The sequence below is a fragment of the Xyrauchen texanus genome, chromosome 13 (assembly GCF_025860055.1).
Source record: "Xyrauchen texanus isolate HMW12.3.18 chromosome 13, RBS_HiC_50CHRs, whole genome shotgun sequence".
In the NCBI taxonomy this organism is placed as follows: Eukaryota; Metazoa; Chordata; class Actinopteri; order Cypriniformes; family Catostomidae; genus Xyrauchen; species Xyrauchen texanus.
In genome coordinates this window covers 33,583,251-33,608,688 of record NC_068288.1, presented here as the reverse complement: position 1 = coordinate 33,608,688, position 25,438 = coordinate 33,583,251, and the positions used below count along the sequence as shown (strand labels likewise).

General features: G+C 39.2%; 1 protein-coding gene across 1 annotated transcript in view; it reads right to left on the bottom strand.

The window, feature by feature from the left end:
• Positions 1-23,315, bottom strand: part of LOC127653657 (inositol 1,4,5-trisphosphate receptor type 1-like) — a 64,521-nt gene extending 41,206 nt beyond the window's left edge. The window contains exons 1-27 of the mRNA XM_052140427.1: positions 23,224-23,315; positions 22,594-22,664; positions 14,423-14,538; positions 13,820-13,906; positions 12,975-13,133; positions 12,553-12,651; positions 11,808-11,891; positions 10,845-10,991; positions 10,624-10,719; positions 9,655-9,809; positions 9,467-9,566; positions 9,172-9,332; positions 8,302-8,443; positions 8,005-8,163; positions 7,651-7,823; positions 7,228-7,347; positions 6,876-7,070; positions 6,284-6,535; positions 6,055-6,196; positions 5,643-5,790; positions 5,218-5,402; positions 4,627-4,753; positions 4,492-4,546; positions 4,239-4,404; positions 3,949-4,116; positions 3,760-3,837; positions 3,505-3,642 (exon numbers count right to left, since the gene is read on the bottom strand). Of these exons, the coding sequence (XP_051996387.1) occupies positions 3,505-3,642; positions 3,760-3,837; positions 3,949-4,116; positions 4,239-4,404; positions 4,492-4,546; positions 4,627-4,753; positions 5,218-5,402; positions 5,643-5,790; positions 6,055-6,196; positions 6,284-6,535; positions 6,876-7,070; positions 7,228-7,347; positions 7,651-7,823; positions 8,005-8,163; positions 8,302-8,443; positions 9,172-9,332; positions 9,467-9,566; positions 9,655-9,809; positions 10,624-10,719; positions 10,845-10,991; positions 11,808-11,891; positions 12,553-12,651; positions 12,975-13,133; positions 13,820-13,906; positions 14,423-14,538; positions 22,594-22,664; positions 23,224-23,315 (3,615 nt within the window). The remainder of the gene's footprint in view (positions 1-3,504; positions 3,643-3,759; positions 3,838-3,948; positions 4,117-4,238; positions 4,405-4,491; positions 4,547-4,626; positions 4,754-5,217; positions 5,403-5,642; positions 5,791-6,054; positions 6,197-6,283; positions 6,536-6,875; positions 7,071-7,227; positions 7,348-7,650; positions 7,824-8,004; positions 8,164-8,301; positions 8,444-9,171; positions 9,333-9,466; positions 9,567-9,654; positions 9,810-10,623; positions 10,720-10,844; positions 10,992-11,807; positions 11,892-12,552; positions 12,652-12,974; positions 13,134-13,819; positions 13,907-14,422; positions 14,539-22,593; positions 22,665-23,223) is intronic.
• Between the last annotated feature and the right edge of the window lie 2,123 nt (positions 23,316-25,438).

Here is a 25,438-nt window from a genome sequence, read left to right as displayed (position 1 = left end):
TAGTTGTTGAATCTTTTTATGTTCATACAAATATTTGCACATGTTAAGTATGCTGATAATAAAAGCATTTGAAAGTGAGAGGACGTTTCTTTTTTTGCAGTTTATTTATTAATCAATTTCTGAATTTTGGACATCACCAAATTTCACCAAAGGGAGATTTTCTCAGATTTAGGAAAATCTTGACCCCCCAAAATAGCTAAGAATGTACACACACACACAAAGCATGATTTTTAGTGTTCTGAGATTATTTTTTTTTACTGTTCTGAATAGGGATGCATCGATAAAACATTTTCTCTTCCAATCCAATTCCGATACCTAAAATGTTAGTTCCCCGTCTGTCGCTCACGTCGACGTTGTGTCAAAAGAAGCGACACTAGGGGTCTCTCTTGAGAGCCTCACGCATCTCTGAACTTGAGAAAAGGCCAATGAGAAATGGGCAATAAAGGGAGGGAAATGCGTCTGTCCATTCAGAAATTTTCTTCGGAGTCGAGCGGTTGTGTGATCAGCGAGCTCCGATTCACAAGACTGTTCACTTCATCTCTATGAGCGTATGCTGTTGGATCTACGGCGCATATCAGCGGCTTTCTCCTTCTCTGCACAGCAGTGCAGCTTTGCCCCTGGGCGCTTCGACAGCGCTTTTAAAAGATAATATTTTCCTAAAAGAGTTTATTTCTCTATAAGAGCAATACACAGCTGGCGTTGAACGTCCTTTTCAGGACGCGTCTTTTTAAAAATGTTTTTCCGCCCCGCGCTCCCCTAAAACATTTCCAGAGGCTCCTGGAGCATATGGCGTCCTCCGCGGTGGTCGTGCCGCTGGGGCTGATGCATATGAGTCCGCTTCAGCACTGGCTCCAGACTCAAGTTCCGAGTTTATTACCCCCACCTGCCGCCAGACTTTCAAACCCTGGACAGACCTCTGTTTTTACGAACAGGAGTCCCTTTACAGCAGGTGTCCTGATGCATTCTGGTCACCTCAGATGCCTCCAAACAGGGTTGGGGCGCCATTTGCAACGGGCACGCAGCCACTGGCTCCTGGAAAGGGCCCCCGCTGCGTTGGCACATCAACTGCCTAGAGTTGCTGGCTGTATTTCTTGCCCTACGGAGGTTCCTCCCACTAATCCGGGCAAGCAAGTCTTGATCTGTTCAGACAGCACCGCGACGGTAGCGTACATAAATCGCCAAGGCGGCGTGCACTCCCGTCACATGTCACAACTCGCCCGCCATCTCCTCCTTTGGAGCCAGCACCTCGGTCCGGCAGACATTTACATCACCCTAAGACCGCAACCAGGCTACGTGCCCAAGTTTCCTATGACTCCCTTCAGAGACCAGGTAGTGAACCTGCATACACTGCCCTGGGAGGAGGCAGACCCAGCCCCTTTGTTGCTGTGTCTGGTACGTGCTTTGCATATCTATTTGGACCACACACAGAGCTTAAGACGTTCTGAGCAGTTCTTTGTCTGCTTTGGTGGACAGCTGAAAGGGAACGCTGTCTCCAAACAGAGGCTTTCCCACTGGTTGGTTGACGCCATAGCAGTATACAGAGGCCTATCACACCCAGGCCATGTCCGCCCACTTGCGGGTTCGAGCACACTCAACAAGAAGTGTGGCATCCTCGTGGGTACTGGCCAAAGGCACCTCCTTAGCAGACATATGCAGAGCAGCGGGTTGGGCAAAACCCAATACCTTTATGAGATTTAACAATCTCAGGGTTGAGTCGGTTTCATCCCGTGTTCTCTCAGGTCCGAGACGGTAAAACTTGGTAACGTGGTAACAACTGACCGGGTGTACCGCTTGAACCTAGTGCCCTTTCCCTCCACTGAGGTAATATCATGTGCTCTTATCCCAGGAGATCCCACTAACTCGGCTCCCTGGATGACTCCTCCCTAGCCCTCTGGTCCGCGAATTCCCCGACCAGAACCACTACGAGTACTCAAACTACTCTGTACTGGAATAGGTGCTCCACAGGTCGGGCCCCCGAGTGGACTTGTCCCCCTGTGTGTATTTTCCACGGTACGGTCCCCTTGCGAGTGGACCCGCATCTCCCTTGGTCAGTCCTCGCTGCCCCCCGGTCGTCGTGTTTGTAGCAACTCCTCCCTCCCAATAATGTAGGATCTACCACTGCACCATTTTCCACATGCGACCTGAAATCCCATGTGATGTATTTCATCACTCTTTACCTCCCAATGCCTTGGCAGGTGTGGTCTCTGCAGGGTCTTTCCCCCCTGAAAGAATAGGAATTGGGAAAGAACGCCTTCCCCGATGCGTGTGATAGCGTTAAGATGGCCCGACTTGCTCCCATGCTTGGCACTTCGCCTTGTTCCCCCCATATCAGGGTGTAGGGAACCAGAAGGTTATGGCGATTTTATGGGGCGTTGGGGGAGTTTACGTGCAGTCTGACATAGCCTGTCGCTTTGGCACGCAACTGCCTGCCCGCACCTGTGTCAGCAGCGCACGTACATGGTTCAGCGCATGGTATGATTAAAATTGGACCCCTAGTGTTGCTTCTTCGACACAACGTCGAAGTGAGCGACAGATGGGGAACGTCTAGGTTACTATTGTAACCTCCGTTCCCTGATGGCGGGAATGTGACTTGTGTCCTCCCGGCCACGTCGCTGAACTGTTATGGCCGAACCTCATTTTCGGCTCCTCAGACAAAATCCTGAATGGACAGATGCATTTCCTCCCTTTATACCCGTATGTCCGGGGGTGGAACATGCAAATTCTGTCTGCCAATTTCTCATTGGCCTTTTCTCAAGTTCAGAGATGCGTGAGGCTCTCAAAAGAGACCCCTAGTGTCGCTTCTTCGACACAACGTCTCGTTCCCTCCATCAGGGAAAGGAGGCATTTTGCCCGATACCAATCCCAATCCAATACTGTGTTGTTTTTTTTAGAATAATTATACTTCACTGTGTGATACTACATCTAAGATCAGAGCCATTTCTGTCCATTTTGGCACCCTTGGAGAGATCCCTATTGTTGCACCCATTCTAGAGGTGGGGTGTATTTGCGTGCTGGCAGCCTCCTCTTTGGCGCCCCCCGATGGAGCCTTAGGCGACTGCCTAATTCATTTATGTCTTGAACTGGCTCTGTCTGAGATGTTGTTTGTTTGGATCACTCACATAATGTGCACGGCTCTGCACGTGCTATGTATGTGTGTCAAACATACATAAGAGCCATACACTAACGTGCTGCGCATGCATACTGTATAATTACTTATTAAGCACAGCCTTTTGTGATTCTATCGCATGTCTTTAAGTGGGTTTGAATAAAATGCACAAGTCATATGGACTACTTAAATGGCTTTTCTGTCAGTTTTGGAGCTTGACAGTAACGAGCATAAAAACAAACAGCATCGGATTTGGATTTGCTCGTTGGACCGATACTCGATACGTCTATAAACTTAACTTAAGTATAGGAGCAGATACCGATCCAGGTATTGGATCAGTGGATTCCTTGTTCTGAGTAGAAACCCCTTCAGTTTAGGTTAAACAGGCTCACACACACCTTCTCATATGGGATCTGCAGGAGTTCCAGCACCACACTGTGAGCTCCCATGTTCCTGAGGAGCCGTTGTTGCTGTTTCTTATTCTTCTTGCCAGAGATACCCTCCAAAACACACAATTTACTCAGCCTTAGCAAGATCTACGTACAAAAACACACACACACACACACACATACTTAAACATAGGCCTGACTCCAAAGAACATTACATTTCCTTGTCAAATCCAACAAACTTAATAATAGAAAAACACACTCCACCTCCTTCACGACTCTGTAGTTTGAGCTGCTGGTGCTCTCCACTTTGGGTTTGTAAGATCTATTTGAGTTTTTGTCTCCCTGTCAGAGAAAAACATGTTGTTTATCCATCATATTTTTTTGCTTGATAGATTACAAATATATCTTGGTTAATTCTGTGCAGATATTAATGTAGTTCTTTATGGTCTTGACCTGGTGGTGAGTTTCAGCATTGACCTCTCCTGTGTCAAGCCCTGAGTCTGACCCCTGTCTCTTATACACCCACAGCTCTGATTTCTCTACTATAGACCTCAGCTGGTCCAGATCTGATTTGATCTGTTTGTAATTCTCCACATCCTGACTGGTCACCAAGAGCTGAACCTGGAGAGATAAAACACAAAATTACCTTTTTTGAAAGAGTAATTTAAAGCAACATGCCATGGTGGGATATGTGAATATGAATGTGTTTATTTCCAGATAAATAACCGGATGAATAAATATACCTGTTTGAAGGCCTGTAAGACCTCCTGCCTTTGGCTGAAGTGTCGGAAAAGCAGGTGTAGGGCTCTTGACACCAGCGGAGGATAGTCATGCATGGTCAGGTGCAACAGGACCCTCAAAAATGTCCGTCCACCATGATCATCAAGATCCAATGGAGTGTTCTCTTCACTACATACGCAAACATAAACATACTGTATGTACACAAACACAAAAATGTCAGACAAACTATTCTTAAGCACATCATTCTACTCTTACCTTCCTCCAAAAATCCCTTCTGCCTGCTCTTCAATGTGCTCAAAATCCAGCGCACCTAATAAACACAGGGGTATTCACACAACATTTTACACATAACAGCTGATACTGACACAAATACACAATCACTCATCCCACCTTGTACACTGGCAGGAGAGTCCTGGTTTACAGATGGCTCTGTCTGAGAAGTGCTCTCATCAAACTCTGTCTTAAAGATACAGAGCAGGCAGGAGATCCTGTAGTCCAACCGCACATTCAGAATGAACTACACAAAGGACGAATGAGAGATTGCATCTACTCAGTTTACTTAAACTATGACTTGCACTACACATAGTTAACTAATATTGGCATTGTATTCATGCTGTTAGCCAGACGCAAACTGGCTCCCCCAGCTGAGCCTGGTTTCCCCAAAATTATATATCCACATCTTATGGAGCTTTGTGTTCCTTGCCACAGTTGCCTTTGGCTTGCTCACTGGTGGTCAAAAGACAAATAACATATGTTCTGTATATACTGTATATATACAATTTTTAAGACATAATCTACAATTCCATTTTTTATCAAACTACACAATGATGACCTTAAGAAATTACAGACATCACAGCTTAATTTTCTGTAAAGCTGCTTTGAAATTATGTGTATTATGAAAAGAACTATACAATGAAAAATGACTTGACTTGAACTCAATTTTATGGGGCATCATATTTCAGATATTGGCTGTTATAACACCTGTAGGATCTCAATGATCTTCAGTTTGGTGTCCATCACCAGTATGTCTTGTTTCTTAGGTTCAGTTTGGGCTTTAACTTCATTTCTGTCAGGTGGGTTGTGGGTTGTAGCTGGCAGAAATCCAGCTGAAAACACCACCTGAGTCATCAGCTCTCCCACTCCATGTATGGACCGCATCACACTTCCTATAGACACACACACAAAAATGACTGTCAGGGTGCTTTAAGAGTAGAACTTTTGTTACAGATATTTGTTATTCACTTGACAACAAAGTTTCATTTTCTCTGTCAAATTCATAGTTATGTTCAAATTTAGCAATCATCTCAATCTCAAACATGTGTTCATGACTTAAAACTAGAAATTTAAATCTATACTAGGTAAAACTCTGAGATCCTCATTTAGAATAAAAGTGTGGAGTTTCTGACCTTTTCCAGGCTCTCTGTCCGGCTTGATGGTGAAGGAGGTGCTGATATGAACACAGTCTAGGATGGCCAGCAGAATTTTGGTCAACCTCAATAGGTCACTGAAGTTGTAGAAGCCAAAATAGATCAGGTTTCTCGCCAGGTTCACCACCTATAGCAGAGACAGTGGAAAAGCATTTTGGAAAATAAGTGGTATAATCTTGAAATTAAGGGAAAAGTGAAAGTAAATCTTAAAGCTGAAGTGTGTAATTACAACACCAATTCCAAAAAAGTTGGGGCAGTATGAAAAATGCTAATAAAAAGTAGCAGTTTATGACTAATAACAATTTATTTGACGCATCCCAGTTAGGAACGCATTTTAATAGAATAGAAAAAAAAATTACACACTTGAGAATGCAACAATGAGGTGACACACCTCAAAAGTGAGCTTGTTTTTCTCCTTGTCAGAGAACGGGAAATTCTGGCACACAACATCCCGCAGGTAATTCTCCACAAACTCCATTGTCTGAGAGAAGCACTCCTTCACTTCGTCACGTGATGTCCCGTCATTATCATAACTGCTCAGAGACAGAAAAACGATTGGCTAATGAACATGCCGCTCACTAACATGGCTTTATTTCACTTTTAACTAGAGTTACACTTACTCGTCAATGGCAATTTGTGAAGGGATTTCAGACCACAGTCGAGCATATTTGACAGGTGTGACCTGTTCCTGAGGGTCACGGTCCACGTGCATGTGCAGCATCATGCGGCAGAATGAGGCCCTGAGGTCAAAGGGCAAATCTTCATCTGACATGCAGCGCAAAATCAGGTCCACATCCAGTTGTGCTGAAATCTTGTTAATGGCCAAATACTGACGATCCAGACACATTCGTGCAAATAAATTCAGTTGATACCTGATAGAGATAAATAAAAATGTATGAAATAATGTTTTGCAATGCAACATTTTTTTTTTCATCTGTATTTTTGCCATGTTTATGCATAAAAAAAAAAAAAACGATTTGCCAACATGGTAAGGAAAAATTATTTTCCCTTTGTATTACATTTATTTTCCTTACTCCATTGGGTAAAATAATTTTTTTATTATTGTTTTTGTTTTAAGCATAAACCTCACTAAACTGATTTATTTATTTTTTAAGTAATTTTGCTTCCAAGTAAATTTATTTTGTTTTTAAGATGTTTGGATATTTTTACTGGAAACAAGACAAAAAACTGATGATGTATGTGTGTATAAACCTGTAATAATTGATAATTTCTTGGTCCTCTGTATGTCCCTCTTTGGCATCCTGAGCAAGTTCTCTGATGCTCTTGCTCTTCAACTCTTCTCTACTGTCCTTCCAGAACAACCACACCTCTTCTTCATCCTCCTCTTCCTCCTCTGCACTCTCTCCTAGCACAGTTCCTGCCACCTCGAACCGTGACAACACAAGCCTGTCACAAACACACACACACAATAAATCAGTATAATATATAATGCTATATCGGTATAATGGTCCATCTTTTTAATACAGTGACTAGTGATTCACTTTCAAGCTTTAAAAAGGATGCAAAAGCATAATAAAATTAGTCTATGCAACAGGGGCTGTACTTGGTTTCAATGAGAATGTCTGCATTAGCTGGGTCCAGCACAGCATTACAGATGAGCTCTTGAGTGACAGGAATGGACTTATTCATTGAAACACACAGATCTGACAAGTAGTCCAGAAATCTAGAGAAAAACAGATGCAGGATTGGTCAGTAAACACACTAGGTCATTCACCTTCACTGAATATACATATTTGTCCTTGCTTGTTCTTTTCTAGGCAATAGTGTAACTTCCTAATATGCTATACTCTCCTTAGGATGAATCACTTGTGTTGTAGGATTCCTTATTTGTAAGAAGCTTTGGATAAAAGCAACTACAAAGTCGCTATGGATTAAAGCATCGACTAAATTAATAAATTTAAATGTAAATTACCAAGAACAATGAAGAATATTTATGCAGATATTTCCACATACAACACAGACACACCTGGGCTCTCTGTTCTTGCGCACTAGACTGACGAATGTGTCTATCTCAGCAGCAGTGATGTGTTTCTCTAGGAGCTTTCTGTTGTTGTGCAGCAGAGCTGTGATGGTGTCTTCAGCAAGAACATCATATCCTATCTGTTTCTGCATAAAGCGGAACTGCTTTGCTATGTACTCCTACAAAGAAAGTAAGGGCAAAAGAAAGACAGAAAAAAGAGACAATACACGTAAGAAGATGGGAGTTTTAAAGGGTAGATGTTATGTAAACCCTTTTAATGAGTCTGAATACTTTACAATGTATTTGTTGTCTAATGTGGTGACAGTTCTCTAGTTTAGTTTGCATCTATCATAGCCACACCTGATTTTTCCTATAATCTTGCTGTGAATGACGCAGGACTCTGTAGCAGAGCCGACAAATGTGACGAAAGGGGGCGTGGCGTTGATCTGCAAGCTCCTCCAATCGCAGCATAGGGCCGTCTCCACTGTCAGTGAACGGGGCCTGCAACAGCTTAAAGATCTGACCAATCAAAGCAAAGGGAACATGGATTAACGGTTCATTCAGAAGAAATGTCAAAGAGATGTGTTTGAAACTCAAACCTATTAAACTTTAGAAAGGGAGAAAGAGTGAAAGATGAGCAAGTGAGACTAAATGTGCCTGTTTGAGGATGTTCTGCTCTCTCATGAGTTTCTGCCGCTCTCTGTTGGGTTTGTTGACTGTGATCTCCAGCACATCCTGAGCACTGCTAGGAATGTCCACCACAAAATAAACCAGATCCTCCAGCAGCTTCGTCACTGATCTGTGTATGTGAGAGTAAGGGGAGACAGTGTGTTTATGTAGGTGTAAGTAAACAAAACGTTATCTGTAAGATCTGTCCTAGAACACAAATATTACACATAGGCACTAACACTGTAGACGTTATCTTATCTGAAACTGGATGGTTGGATGGATGGATGGATGAAAAGGTGGACAGACAATCGGAAAGACAGATGGATGGATTGACTGGAAGGTGGATGATGAATGGATGATTGAAAGGTGGATGGGGGGATGATTGACAGGTGGATGGAGGGATGGATGGCTGGCAGGATGGATGGAAGCAATGATGGACAGACAGATAGATGGAAAGGTGAACAGACAATGTATTATCGACAGGTGGATGATGAATGGATGGATGGATGATTGACAGTGGGATGGATGGATGGATGGATGGATGGATGCATGGATGGATGGATGGACAGAAGATTGACAAGTGGATGGGTGAATGGATGGATGGAAGGAATGGTGGATGGCAAGGTGGACAGGCAGAATTATGTAAATTGATGGATGATGAATGATTGACAGGTGGATGGATGGACAGACAGACAGAAGGACAGATGGATGAACGGATTGGAAGGTGGATGGATGAATGGATGATTGGCAGGTGGATGGAGGGATAGATGGAAGGAATGATGGACAGACAGATAGATGGAAAGGTGAACAGACAGATGTATTATCGACAGGTGGATGATGGATGGATTCAACCTCTACCTCCTCTCATTCTGCGTAATGGTGCCCTTTTCAAGTTTAGCTGCGATGGAAGCTAACACTTTACTGGCATCATTGGCAAAATCCAGATCCCTGACCTCAGCTGGAGACACAGGCACAATGGCAAATGCCTCTTTATCTTCTTTTAGAGGAGATGTTCCTATCTGAAAAAAGAGAAATAGTGAGGAGAAATCAAAGGTCTGGGAAAATAAACATAATACATTAATCCATAAAAATGTGTTTTTTATTATTTCTCTAAACCCCACACACAATTAGCCACACACAAACAAAAACTCACTCTTAGCATGACTGGTTTCTCTTCATCTTTGTCTATTGGCTGGTTTGTGCTGTGTACCCAGGTATTGGTGCAGAGATGCCTAAGCCTCACATACGAGTTCCTGAGGTAAAAATAAAACACAAATTCAATTTTAGTGTGCTTAAACAGAAGATGTTACATGGAGCAAAGATGTTGTAATCATGCTGTACCTGGGCACAAGTGAGTCTCCCCCTCTCAGTGTGGTGGGGTCGAGCTCAAAAATAGACGAGATGTCATTGCCGTCAGGAACAGACACTAGTGTGTACATAACCTTATCCTGAGGGTTCCGTGCACGTGCCCGCATCACTTCATGCTCGGAGTTCAGCTGAGGTGCAAGTAAAATCACCATTAATCACCATTGACATCACAGCTCAGTCTGCCATCTCTTTAAAAATTGTATAATAGCCTGTTTTGTTGTAAATGATGTGAGTTCAAAAGAGACCCTCAATTTGCTCACTTATGAAATAAGAAGCTTGTATGAAGGAAAAACACAGACACACACGCAAAGAACATTGTTACTACTCAAAAGATGCTCTTTTATAGCTCAGCTAAAACACTTAATCTAGTTCTCAGTTGTTTAATCTAAATATCAACTTTGTCTTAGATGTTTCTATTAAAAATACAGGCTTCTGATAAATCCAAGATAATGCGGTAATAGTTAAATGAGAAATAGTTGAGCTCATATTGAAATCTCTGACTTTTGATTGCAGGCTTTGGTGTCATGATTGTTGAGAACTATCGAGATCTCTTCTGAAACTCTAGAGAAGACAGAGATTGCTGGGGTCTTTTTCTTGAACAGCAGAATACTTCTGCAAAAGCATCCATTTGCTCTATTATTTAATCTCATTGATGTCCAAAAGGAAAAATTGAGAGTTTTGAAGCGATTTGGGTGATTTTGCTTTACTATGGGCACACACAGTCTCTCAAGCACACACTCACAGAGGAATGTGACTCCATGCATTCTTCTTCATAGTCTGGATTTACCTGATCACAATAAGTTGAGAAAAATTAGATAAACATGTTGCCTGTTTTCTACTCTGACTACTACTGCTAACATCACACTCAGAACTATTTTTAAAAGCGCAGGTGTGTTTATGTAAGTTTGGAAACTCTTATTCTGGGTAACATAGCATTCTAACCTCTGCAGCAAGGTAATGGCCTGTCGCCAAGTGTTTGAATCTAAAGAGGCTGTTCCAGTAGCCCGCCCCACCTCTGCACGGATCATGCTGAACTACCTGCAAAGCACACAAACATATGTTTAGGTTCCCAAACTAATATAATCAGACTCACCTTCACATGTTTCTCAAAGTAAAAAAAAGTCTCTCTCGCTCTCACAAGCAATAATAAGTCCTACACTTACCTCTACCTCCCAGAGTGCTTTGCTGCTGGTAGCAGATGTTGCAGACTGGCGCCCAGTGGTACGCAAGAACACATACTGCTTTTTTCTGTGTTCATCGCACGTTAAAAACTTCTCTTGCTCGGCATGAAATAGCCTGACCACATCGCCCTGATAACACACATACTTTTGTTTAAGGATCAGAAATATTTATGACAAAAGCCACAACGGTCTTAAAAATATATATTTTTTTGATAATTTACTCACCCTCGTGCCATACCAGAAGTGAATGCCTTTCTTTCTCCTGCCAAACACAATGATTTTTAGAAGGAAATCTCAGCTCTTTAAGTCCACACAATGCAAGTACATGGTGACCAAAAATTTGAAGCTCCAAAAAGCACATAACGGCAGCACAAAAGTAATCCATATGCCTCTAGTGGTTTAATCCATGTCTTCTGAAGAAATCCAATCGGTTTTAGGGAAGAACAGACCAAAATCGAACTTCTTTTTCAATAGAAATCTTGACATCAGCCATCTCCATGGCGATCATGATTTCAAGCTCAATAACACTTCCTAGCACCATCTAGTTCTATGCGAATTTGCCACTCATTAGGAAGTGTAATCAAGCTTGAAATCATGATGGTGCCTAGAGACTGCAATGCAAGATGTACATTTGATTGGACCGCTCGAGTTATATGGATTACGTTTATGCTGCCTTTATGTGCTTTTAGAACTTCAACGTTTTGGTCACCATTCACTTGCATTGTATGGACCTACAGAGCTGAGATATTCCTCCAAAAATCTTTCAAGAAAATCGATCTGGGATGGCATGAGGGTGAGTAAATGAGAAATAGAATTTTCATTTTTGAGTAAACAATTCCTTCAATACAAAAAAAAAATCCTTGAGGTGGGATTTAAAAATGTAAATATAAACAAAAATATTTTTTTTTATTCTGTTCATTGATTATTTATGTGTATGAAACATACTCCTTTCAAGACAACCTCCTGGTTGTCACTCCATTTCATGAAGAGAACAATTTTCCAACTGGTGGTGCAGTTCACTGAATTCACCTGTTTGTTACAGAAGAGAAAGAAAGAGAGAGAGAGAGAGAGAGAGAGAGAGAGAGAGAGAGAGAGAGATCAAAACAGACAAGCAAAAGAGAGATGTGGCAATATTTCCACTGTATACTTCTGTATACAACTTGTCACCCCAAAAACTATTTGGACACTTAAACTACGCTTATAAATGCATAAATTTCATTGCATAGATAACAAAACATGGCAATCTGTAAACCAGTGATGTTAGACCTTTACTCTTACTAACCTGACTTCAATGGACTGGTCTCAAGGTCATTTGTTTGTGGATGTATGAAGTCAGTTCCCCTCAAGTTATACCATACAGGTGCCATAGCAGAGTAACCGAAGTGTAGTTTCTTCACATTAACTATGGACATGTTCCACTAATTCGACAACCAGAAAGTGTTAAATGATTTGTATTTAAATTTTTAACAGTATATCAATTGTTTTAGAATTTCTTAATTTCGTTTTGTGAAATGTTTAACTTGAAAAGTGTGCCTGTGCTAACTTTCTTTAAAATTAATGCCACTCAGTTTGCTATTATGTTCTCTAATGCAATCCCATTCAGACATTTTTTAAGTTTGCAAAAGTGTCCAAATACTGTAAGTTTTGAGGCCACTGCATTTGTGTTTGTGCTTGTGTGAGTGCGTTTTACTTCATTGCATCCAGGATTATCCACTAGAAGATGGCCACTAGCGTGAAGCGGCTGTCCAGCATTTACTGGGTTTAACACAACCTTATCTCCAATAACCACCTGACACATACAAACAAACATACGTAAACCATAGTAGTAGACCTCTAGCATTATCCTGGTTAAATATATGGGTCAAATAAGCAGCAGAGGCCTGCAAATTAATCAAAACAATACAGCTCCATGCATGCCCACAACATTCTTTTATGTATTTAAGTAAAGTCTTTACATCATAAAATTAAGTTTATAACTAAGGATCAGATGTTGTGAAGAAATTGTCCTGTTGTCACATTATACCATGCCACAATCTGTTTGTCATAGAACACTGAAAGATAAATGTTTCCACTCTTCTTAATATACCACAGAGTGGTGATAGAAATACTCACATTGTCACCTATCGAGCGGAGCTTGTAGAAAGGTTGTATGTAAAACCAAGAGCCTTCATTCCCAGCAGCATCCAGAGTCACACGCATGGCATTCTTCTCCAGTAGAGCCGGCAAACGCTTATTCACTGTCAGATACTTATTACTCTTTATATGAAGAAGCTGCAGGTATGTGTGCACACAAACACACCATTTTAAGTTGGTGTTATTTATTTCAACCCAAGTCGAGACCTAATTAATCAGCATTTCTAAATTAAATTAATGTTCCAGGTTCAAAACTATTTATTCTCAATTAAAAGCATTTTTGCCATAATGTTTATTAAATTCCCTAGATTAAAAAGAAAAAGGAATAATTACTGTACAGTTACTGTAAGGCACTTACAGTAGAAGAGGCCCATATCCATTCAAATACACACCATTTCAAACGTCAAAAGTTATAAGTAGTAAATATTAACATGACTTTAGTGTGATAAAATCAGGGATATATCGACATTGCTGTGTTTTACGTTAGAGATTTTCTCACACTATAATCATGTATAATGTGTTTATGTTTTGTGGCTATACTTTGGGAAGAGTACATATTTGAATGTTTATGGATGGGCCCCATTAACTGCTTTTGTAAGTGCCTTACTTCAATTGCAATTTTTACTTCTTTTTTTTTATAATCAAAGGATGAGTTAAAAAACTTTTTTTGTGGTAATAAACATCATGCCACAAATGCTATTAATTGAGCTAGTTTTGTTTTGAACCTGGAACATTCCTTTAAAGGGCACCTAATTGTTCTGTATATCTACAGACAACTAAAATGCATAATATAACATTTGGGAATGTGTTTGTGAGAGATTTACCTGGATGACGTTGCCGTACTGAATAACTGTTCCTAGAAGCTTTTTGTTCTCTGATTCATTTTGTTTTTTCTCTAATTCAGCAGCATGCTAAATAAAGCAATGAGAGAAAGAGAGGGATGAAGACACACTGCATACCAGACATGAACCTGAATCACCCATATGAGCATCATGGCTCTACATTGCAGGAGCACGTGCACTGGCTGCTGCACAACAGCAGGTCTTGAAAAGACAGTTTAACCCTCACTAAATCTTGGGGGGAGCATTAAAGACATTGATAAATATACAAGGCAATGAACTGTCTTCCAAACAAGAGGATGTTTGTTAACTGAATCTGTTGAGCAAAAAACACATTTTGCTCTTCTTAATGACACGCTTTTAACGTTGTTCAGATGGCCCACAAAGCATTCTCCAGAATCTGCTTAATTTACGAGCATGTCTGTTTGTTTTTGAGTTTTCAGTAACTTTTCTTCATTCTATGTATATACAAGGTGCATGTTTGTGTCCAACCACCTGTCGGCTTCAACCAGCTTAGCCACTGTTGTCCATGGATGTAAGGGGCAGTCAGTGGTGAACACACATTCAAACACACAAACCCACACTTACATGGAGCTTGTTGAGCAGAACTGTGTCTGTAGTGCTGGTTCCTCCAGGTTTGGCAGCTTTCCAGAACTGTTTTTGTGCCGAGTATCTGTTCATGGGACACAGTCTGAACAGACAGTCTACGGAGAGAGAGAGTGTGAGAGAGAGAGAGAACAGACATTTCATCCAAGCACAGACAAACAAAATACAAGCATCACTCATCATTACTGTTGCAACCATGTACATACACAATCACACAAGTGTTTAACACTCACACAAATGCTGCTAAAGATCAAGATGACAGTGTGATCATAAATGGTAAGGAAGTACGAAAATCAGTTTGTAAACTGTGAGTGTCTTTAACTGTAACAAAAAAGGGATTAGACATAGTCTCTCATATAAGATTCAATAAAAAGCATTATAAACATTTTCTATTGAAAAAAAAGCCTCTCGATATTGTCCCTTAAAGTAATTAACTCATCATTAAAATGATGATTGTTTTCAAACAGGTTACCTACTCATTTTCCATTGTTTGGCAAAACAGATAGTCCAGCCCCAAACTCAAGCAATTTTGTCAGTCCGGCGGTAAGCTCAAACAAACAGAGCAATGTTTGGATAGCGTGTCAACCTACAAATGGTTTACTTGAAGTTGTCTCTGCACATTCAGCTGCAATACAAATATAAATTTAATATCCCCCCCCAAAAATAATGCACAATAAATATAATGGAGTTTCTATTTATATTAAGTTCAAATATCCCATCTTGTTGGCAGAGGCTACAGGTGAACTGGTTAACGTTTTAGACATTTAGTGGGTTAAGAGTACCAAGAACTATTTACACTCCAATAGTCTGGTGGAAACAAAAGAGTTTACGACAAACTGTGCCCCTATGTGACGCTGTAGTGGCTCATGGTGTTACTATGGTGTGAATGTGTTTTTTCATGCAGATGATCCAGATTCGAATTCCGCCTTTTGTCATCCTTTTTCCCATGTCTCCACTCTTAATATTTCCTATAATACCAAATATTATAATAATAAAGTGATTTGGCTACAATGAAGGTTAGGGAGTTGAGAGAGGTTTGATCTGAATAAAATTAACCATGGTTTTAATGTAGTAATATTATAGTAACTATGTTTTTTTTGTGGAAACTATAGTTTTGATGCAGTTAACAATGGTGTTACTACAATAATGTGTTGTTAATATATTAACCATGTTAATTTTGTGGTTACAATGATTTTACTTGAAAAATACCATAGTTATCCTATGGTTACTGTTGTAAAACCATGGTAATTTTATTTAAGGTATGGTTAGGTTTAGGGGTAGGGGTTGGCGTAGGGTATCTGTGGGACTCCAAATAAACTATACAAATGCTGCAGGGATGCCCCTATACTGTAAGTAATCTAATTCTAATGCTCTTTGAACTAAGTGCAAAGAAGATGCTTTTTTTTTGCTTTTTACACTTAATGTAAATAGCATCTGTTGTTATTTGCACATAGTGTAAATAGTATCTCTATTTGCACTTAGTGTGAATAGCATATATTGCTAATTACACTTAGTGCAAATAGGCTCTGCCTAAATATAAATATGGGAGTAAAATCAAACGCAACCAAATGACATACTCACATAGACTTTCTAGACAAAACTGACAATAAAAGCATTCAGAGAGGAAAGTGAAAATGTACTTCTTTCCAGCAGAACTCCAGCATTACCAAATAAGGAGAGAGGGGGAGTCAAAAAAAAGAGAGAAACAGATAAAAAAAAAAAAAAGGGGGGTCTGTTCTCTGTTTCTAGTTTCTGGAGATTGTGCTGATAAAACACCAAAAAGCTTTGGGGTCACTAGAGGAATGTAGGACTCACACACACACACACACACACACATTTAAACATATGCTTTCACATGCCATCTGAATATCTGATGGACAAATCAGAGTTAAGAGTTACCAAGACATAGCGCATGTGGAGGTTTCACGCCATCCACCACAACATCCACACACAACTCACCACATGCTCCACTGAGAGCGAACCACATTATAGCAGCCATGAGGAGGTTACCCCATGTGACTCTACCCTCCCTAGCAGCTGGGCCAATTTGGTTGCTTAGGAGAACTGGCTGGAGTCACTCAGCACACCCTGGATTCAAACTTGCGACTCCAGGGGTGCTAGTCAGCGTCAATAATCGCTGAGCTACCAAGGCCCCCCCTACTAATTGTTTTAATATTATCTCGTTCTTTCACTCCTCAGAAATTAAAGAAGTAGTAGGCCTATTACTTTTTTTGTGGAATTGTTGAAACATACATTTAATAAACATATTTCTGACACATATACACACACACATACACAAACAAACAAATAAAACAAATTATAACAACAGAAAAAGGACAATCACGTGCTTCCATTTTGCTATGGCGTGTGTTTATACTTGAAGGAAATAGTATGCATTCCTCTCAACTGGGGCCCACTGACCATCAGACAATTATCTCTCTCTCCCTCCCTCCCTTTATCACACACAGACATGGACACACTTTGCAGAATAACATTTTTCTGCACGTTTATTGACAGAAGGATTGAGTTACAGAGATAAATATGACTTAAAGTGAGAGGATAACATTAAACTACATACGATTAAAGGAATAGTCATTTCAAAAAATGACTTCATAAATAAATAAAATAAATTCAGTCTTAGAAATGTTGTCCTTTCGTTCCATGGAAAAGAGCTGCGTTAACATTCTTTAAAATCACTCCTTTTGTGTGCCATGTAAGAATGAATGTCAACAACATGAGCCTTTGGAATATGTTTACAACAACATGAGAGTAAGCAAATTTTTTGGGTTAACTATCCCTTTAAAATTTAGTGACCAAGACTAGTGATGAAACATACACATAAGCTATGTTCAGACTGTCAAACCAAATCCGATTTGTGTGCATATTAGGGCTGCAACTAATGATTATTTTGCTATTCATCTAATCTTACGATTATTAGAATGATTATTTGCCTATTTGGGCGATAATTGCAATGATTAATCATTACCTTTTAACCGATTATTCAGCTTGTGCCGATAGTTAAAAGGTTGTATTAAATGTGCTTAAAGAGGACAAAATCATCTTTTAAAAACACTTCTAAATGACATTCACTTGTTTTCCATTTTCAATTGTCTGACAATCCTTAAAACAAGATACATTTACTTTAGAAGCAACATATAAGATATTTAGACTTGCTTTAAGAGAATGTATCTTGAATATAAGAGTATTTTTTTCACTTTGTTATACTTCTGCAAGTGCAGTAAAGACAAAATATACTTATATTCAAGATCTATTCTCTAGAAGCAAGTCTAAATATCTAGCTTCTCTGGTGAATGCATCTTTTTTAAGGATTTTTAGATATTTTAAAATATTATAATTTTTTATATTATATTCAACATTCTCAGATAACAATATTTGCTTCGGCAGTATAGCTCCTAATGTAAATGTAATTGTTTTAATATATATTTATATTGGAAAACAAGCCAAAAAACCACATATCTAACTTTATTCACTTCAATACATCTTTAACTCACACACACAAAAAACTCTTATAAATAAAGCTGCATATTGGTGATTTTCTTCACAAAACAAAACGTACAGTGACACATATATTATGATCCAATACATCTCGCAATCACATTATATTCTATCTGCAGCAAGCAGGCGCTTGAGGAAAGAGCAACCATGTGACAGATTGTGCATCAGCCCGGATGCAGTTTCAATCTCTCCCCCTTAGATCGGGACACTTCACTTAAATAAAGGATGCATCAAAGATATAATGCCGGGGTGTTTCCTTCAAAGACGCTCGATATGCAAGTTTTGCTTGAGCGAAACGGCAGCTCCGGCTCCGCTTTATTTCACAATGAGAGCGCTTCTGTATTTACTTATTTTGTATAATTTGTTTTTATGATTAATATTTTTATTGATTTATTGGTGACAAAAACAAAATATATGTACAATGAATCAACATTTAACTCCCACTACTAACCCTCCCCCTCCCCAATCAAACAACCCCACCCCATCCCCCAACGAACATCCCTGTGGTAACACATAAGTACATACACACAAAAAATTATAAAACAAACAAAAAAATATATAATAATCATTCACATCTAAAACCTCACCTCTCCCTTCACAGTCCCTCCCAGAGAGTCCCCCAAAAATGCCAAATAACTGCCCCATTTCCCATCAAATTAATTGCTGATCCCCTGCCTTCTACATGACACCTCCTCGAAATCTGCCACCCTTCCCATCTCCACGCACCACTTTCGAAACCAGCCAACCTCCATCCCATTAAGATAAGCTGTCTACCTATAATAACACTGGTCAGAAGCCAACTTCTTATGTGTTTATCCCCCACATCGCCCAAAACACAGATTCTGGGGCAAAACGTAACCCGAGTGCCCAACAGGGAGATTTGGGAATCCCAAAATTTTGAACCAAATTTTCAAAGGATCGCAACACTCCACTCTCATATAGGTCACCGTGCATATTAACCTCCCTCACAATCCCCTCTGACCAGCAGAAAGGGGATTTAGTAATACATAATTTGGGTTCAGCCATATGCTCAAAGTAACATTTACATAAATATCTGAATTACACACTATGGACACTTTTGTCCATACGAGTGCAAATGCGAGATAAAGGGGTGTAACGTAACTTCTCCGATTAGTTTGATAGAAAGGATTTGCAATGGGTTATCGGATTGCTCAAGTCCGGTATTTCTCTAAAAATTTTGTGAGACAGAATTACATAACAAGAAATGTATAAAACAAACTCCAGCCAATATGCGGGATAAACACAAAGAACGTGTAGATTCATCCACATAACTGTACCGAAGTTGTGTTGCTCCACAAAACATGCTACAGTTGCTAGCGGAACCAGCACCAAAAAAAAGAAAAAGCTGTCCAGTTTCCTCAGGCAGTCAAATGAATGTTCAGTGAGCCGGTTGTTACATGAGTGCAACTAATTACCTAATCACTCCAATGTCCTGCAGGAAATACTCCACAAAACAAACTCCAACCAATGGCAGGCATAAGCACAAGAACATGAAGATTCTTCCACAACACTGTCCCAAAGGAGTGTGTAACAAGGTCAAAATGGGCAAGGAGGAGGCGGGAACCAGCTGAACAGTCAAAATAATGTTTAATGAAAACTTAAAAGACACAAATATAAACACACAAGGCAGCTTCATGTGGCTCTCTCTCTCTAGAACTGCCACATCTGGCTCTGCTATATCCCTCTACTCGGCTGATTATCTACATCATATTATTTGCGATCTACATCAACTTAGTCTGTTTGGAAAGTTTGGAGTGCGTCTGAACTGTGAGCTGTTCTTTCTTCCTCTCCTCAATCAAGTGCTGCTCTCCCGCATCTTCATTAGCATTTCAAAAGATCTCATGTTGTGTTAAATGAAATAAGATGACTATTCGGCAACTAAAATTTTTGTTGACAATTTTTTATTGTCGACATTGTCGATAATGTCAACTAATCGTTTCAGCCCTAAGTTTCATATGATCACATGTTACGTTAAATTACATCAAACGACTATTCGACAACGGAAATTTCCGTCAGCAATGTTTTATTGTCGACGTTGTTGATAATGTTGACTAATCATTTTAACCCTAGTGCATATCCGATTGGAATCCCATCATATTTAGCAAGTCTGACCGGCAAAAAAATCACATGAAATACGATTTGTACAAACCTGTTCGAAGCTACATTCATATGTGGTAATCCTATTCAAATCACACTTCTGGAAATCCATTCATTCTGACCGCTCTGATCAGATCTTAAGTGGCTTTCTGCCATATGTCACTTTTTCATATTATGTAAAGACACATTATAAGTCACACATTGTTCTAGGAAACATGCTGGCAATGGTGGCTGAAATAAGCTGTGTGGTGGTGGAGTGTAGGTCGGGCTTAGAATTTTATTAATGGAATCTTCCTAGACATATTATGAAGTTCGACAGTCAGGTTGTTTCATATCGACGATGTCTTGCAAAAATCCTGATACCAATTGTGAACAAATGGTGATCGACAATATCGGGAAATGGCAAAACCATGGATCTGGGAAGCCGCCAAATATATAACAGTGGCCAGGGTGTGAAACTAGCACACACCACCCACCAAATGCGACGAGGTTGAATCCAGTCCGCAATCCAAATGTATTTTATGTGTGGGTAATTTTACTCATCTACCTGCAACAGGTGGGCGACCTGTCTCAGAGTGACACAGACAAGAAATGCTGTTAGTCATAAAGACATGCATTTGAAGAAACACACTTTATTATATTTTTAAGAACAGACAAAAGAAAAGCCGTCAATGCTTGTGTCTGATTCGCTGTTTGTTCAGAGGCAAAAAATCACAGACCCTCGGCAGGGGGGTGGACGATGTAATCGGATATCGCAATATCGCAGTATTTTTAAGGCAATTATCGCAAAAATATTTTTTACATATTGCCCTGCCCAATGCAGATAACGAAAATGAAGCCACAGGACACACAAATTAGATCAGATTAGTCGCAATATACAGTGCGAACAGTCAATCATGAAGATCGGATTCAGATCGGATACAGAAAAAATCTGATTTGGACTGACCTGAACATAGGCACAGATGTATGACACACACACATACAGACACACACACTCCTACACTTGACTTCGCTTTTCAGTGTCACCAGCAGATGCATTGTGAGTTTACAGGTCAGTTAGCATCAACCATACAAAATCTTGTTCAGTTTTTTAAGCATGATCCTTAATCAAATCCCTTTACCAATTAAATTAGTGTTGTCACGGTAATTGTCACGTCAAAATTGCAGTAGTCGGTACCGATACAAGTGAAATTTCACAGTTCTCGATACCAATTTCGGTACCACAGCATAAATATGCTAATATGACCATTTGCTTTTGAACACACCCATTTAGCCTATTTAAAAAGTTACAATTCACTGTAAATAATAAATTAAAAGTGTTTTTCAATCAAGGATGCATTGCTTAAGTATTTTTAATTAGAAATCTGTTTTATTCTTTATCAAAAAAAAATTTTCTTTTTATTAATATTATTATTTTCCAGAACTCCATGTTTTAGAGGTTAATTTATTTTAATCATTAAAATGGTGTCTAATCAATTAATTCTTAAATCTTTTAACAAGTGAAAACAAGGAGGGCCTGAGTAGCTCAGCAAAATAAAGACAACCCAGATTGAGGCGAGTCACTACACCACCAGGAGGACTTAGAGTGCACTGGGAATTGGGCATTACAAATTGGGGCGAAAAAGGGGAGAAAATAAAAATAAATAAATAAATCATACTAGGACAAACCATGATTTTAATTTGATTATTTGTCTCAAAATTAGCATTTTAAAGCAGTTGTCTGTCAGTCATACAGCATGCTGGTACTGGATGGAGTAGGTGCTCAGTACTTCCGGTATTGCAGAAACACTGGTATCGTTATATCTTTTTTATTTTAGTGTCGACTTGGTACTTAAGTACCAGTACTTTTGAAACACTAAACTGGATGTGTGTTGCTAACAATTTCCACAGTAAAGTAAATGTCCACAGAAATGAGATCAGACTGTTCTTCCCAGGGAATTATAAGGTTAAATATTTGTTTGACAGTAATAATAACTAGTGTTACAATACAATGGTATAATAATTCAAAGACTGGCTTGCTAAATTAAATGGTCTTCATGAAAATGACAACACTTTTCTCCTGGGTAAATATGACCTTTGACTTCACAGTCCAGCATAATTAACAGAATGTCCTGTTTTAACTGAAAATAAACCAGCTTCCCACACACACACACACACACACACACACACACACACACACACACACACATGTTGTGTTTCCATGTTTTATGGGGACTTTCCATAGACATAATGGTTTTTATACTGTACAAACTTTATATTCTATCCCCTAAACCTAACCCTACCCCTAAACCTAACCCTCACAGAAAACTTTCTGCATTTTTACATTTTCAAAAAACATAATTTAGTATGATTTATAAGCTGTTTTCCTCATGGGGACCGACAAAATGTCCCCACAAGGTCAAAAATTTCGGGTTTTACTATCCTTATGGGGACATTTGGTCCCCACAAAGTGATAAATACACGCTCACACACACACACACACACACACACACACACACACACACACACACACTCCTTACCCCTAAACTTCTTTGGTGGGTTATTCAGATCCCCTGAGTCTGGTTGGACAACACATCGGTCATCAACCAACCTGTTTAAAACAAACAAGAGTGTAACTGAGTAAATCTCCCTCCATGTGTGTTTGTCTGAGTGTATTTGAGAGAGTAAATAATTGTGTCCATTTGTATATGTGCACTTAGATTTAGCCTTTTTTGGACCAATGCAGGAGCTTACTGGACCTAATCCAAATTCCACAACCAGTCAGCCATAAATATGGACACATACACAGAAACACATTGAGAGTTAAACTGCTGACAGCTAGTTAGCAGAATTACAGTCTTCTCGATTATCAAATATCCTTCAGTCCTCTTAGTCAGGAGAAAACACTGGGAGGTTAATGTTGAAGTATTAATTGATAAAGTCCTAAAGATGTCTTTTTCAATCAGTGGGGCCATACATGTGTTCTAACAAGTGAGTGAAAGAGCGGGTTATTTATTCAGCTTGTTAATTTTTTATTACCCGTTATAATTACTTTTGAAACAAATGTATGAACCCTCTGTGAATATAATATATCTGCACAGCATTCGACAAAACAGTAAATATTTTGAACAAGTGATTTCAAAGAATTTTACAATTGTGAATGAACTCACCCAAGTGTGCTTATGAAGCCACTGGTTGAGCCTTCAGCATACAGGGAGCACACGTCCCCAGTGTGCAGGAAGCTTGACATTTTGTCCACCATGGCAACCACTCCACCACCTGCAGAGGTCAGAGGTCAAAAAGTTACGTTATTATCAAAAAGTAACAGCCTTACAGGAGCCTTAATCATAAATAAAGTTTTTTAATAGACTTAAATAAATGTTTTAAAGTGTGAAGCACAAAGCTCTTTAAAATTAATGTTTCCACATGTAGACAAAGAAGGAAATTTAACATCAAAACTAATTTGATGTCCTCAAAGACAACATCATTGGCAGAAAACCACAAGTGGCTCTCCCCATGAGCCTAAAATAAACAAGTCATCTGGGAGAGAAAAAAAATCAATCATGGGAAACCTGTTATAGGACCAAGAAAAACAAGCTTGTTTGCTGTTTGAAAACTCCAAAACTGATTGCAGGACATTCATTCTATTATACTTTTATTTTTACGATAGCTTCTCTGTTTTTATTTTAAGAAAGCTAATAACTGAAAGATTCCTAAATAGACACTTATAAACTATAGTTCCCAGTTATCCTTGCAAATTCTGTTCATCCTAAAATCTAAGTATGAATTTCAATAACCAAAAGATGGAAAATTACAAGATGGTAAGGCCTCTATTCAAAATGCAAAAGAACACATTCACATGTCAAATTCACAATTTCAAATTCAAAAATATTGAATGAATATGTGAATGAATAAAAAATAGATGAAACAAATACATAAATGTCTTAGTTTTTGTGTCCAAGATAAAGCAAGTAGTATTCAGCTGGTCATGTGATCATAACAAAGCAGCCCCCATAAGGGGACCCACTCCATGTAGATTCAAACAGCTTTTATATAAGTATGGACATGACTGGAGTCTTCAGTTCATGTGAGTGGTCATGATGCACCTTTAACTGATTTGGGAGCAGGCAACATTTGTAACAGTTCCACATAACGTTTTAAGACCTTGTACAGTAACACCATCCATCCGTTACTCTACTAGATTTGATTAATAAATGATTAGCCAACCAAAACGAAAATATGCACACAGAGAGAGAGAGAGAGAGAGAGAGAGAGAGAGAGAGAGAGAGAGATTTCCAGTTCAGCAGAAACAGATCAAATGCAGGTGTTACTGGGGGAGGACAATCATGCATCATTTGCAGCTATATTCATTTTTGAGCTGCACACCCTCAGAAACCAATTACTGCCTTAGTGTACTTCGGTTACAGTATTTTTTTCTTATGTTCATAATGTCTTGTCAAATGCTTATTTTATTTTATATTGTATAGTGAATATTGTTATTATAATTATTAATTACTGTATTTTATTAATTACCTGGCACTTTATTTTAATTATATTTGTATTGTTATCTGTTACTGTTTTATTATTATTATTATTTGTCTTGTCATTATCTGCTTTGTGTGTATTAATGCTTTGGCAATATTTTATGTAAACACGAGCATGTTCTACAAATTGAAAATTTTTAAAAAAAGAGAGAGAGAGAGAGAGAGCGAGAGAGAGAGAGAGAGAGAGAGAGAGAGAGAGAGATTGCATGCGAATAATTTTCTCCAGCAAAATACCTGTTACACACAAAAGCTAATTGCAGAAAATTTGCCTGATTCTGCTGTAACCTGTAAAATAAACTCTGTTTACTTAAATGTTTTGTGGAAGGGAAATAAAATCCCAAGACATACATAAATTAGACTGTTCCTGAATTGTGAATAAGACATAACCTTGAATCCTCACGTGAATCTAGCAAACGTATTTTATGAAACGCAGAGCAGTGCCCTAAACGCGCTTAAACTAACGGCACCAGACCCATGAAGACTTCTTTACATTTTCGTAACATTGTTCTGTGCTAAATAGTTACAATATATCGAGACGGGGCATCTAACACACTTCTGTCTTCCTCGCTAAATTTGTATTTTTTCTTTTCTTTTATTAATCTATCCTTTATAAGTTTCTCATGGCAGTTTTTCTAACCTAGGGGCGGGTTCCTCAGGGCGCGCGATGCTCTCGCTCTGCAGATAAGATAAATATTTAATAAAACACAATCGCTTGGCAAAACATCTAAATGTCGATGTATGCTGGTTTGTACCTCGTTCGGGTGAAGTTGAAGGAAAGGTGGCCGCAGTTTTCCTAAACGCTGCGTCCTCCGTTTGAGAAAGTTTATATCCCGACTCCTCA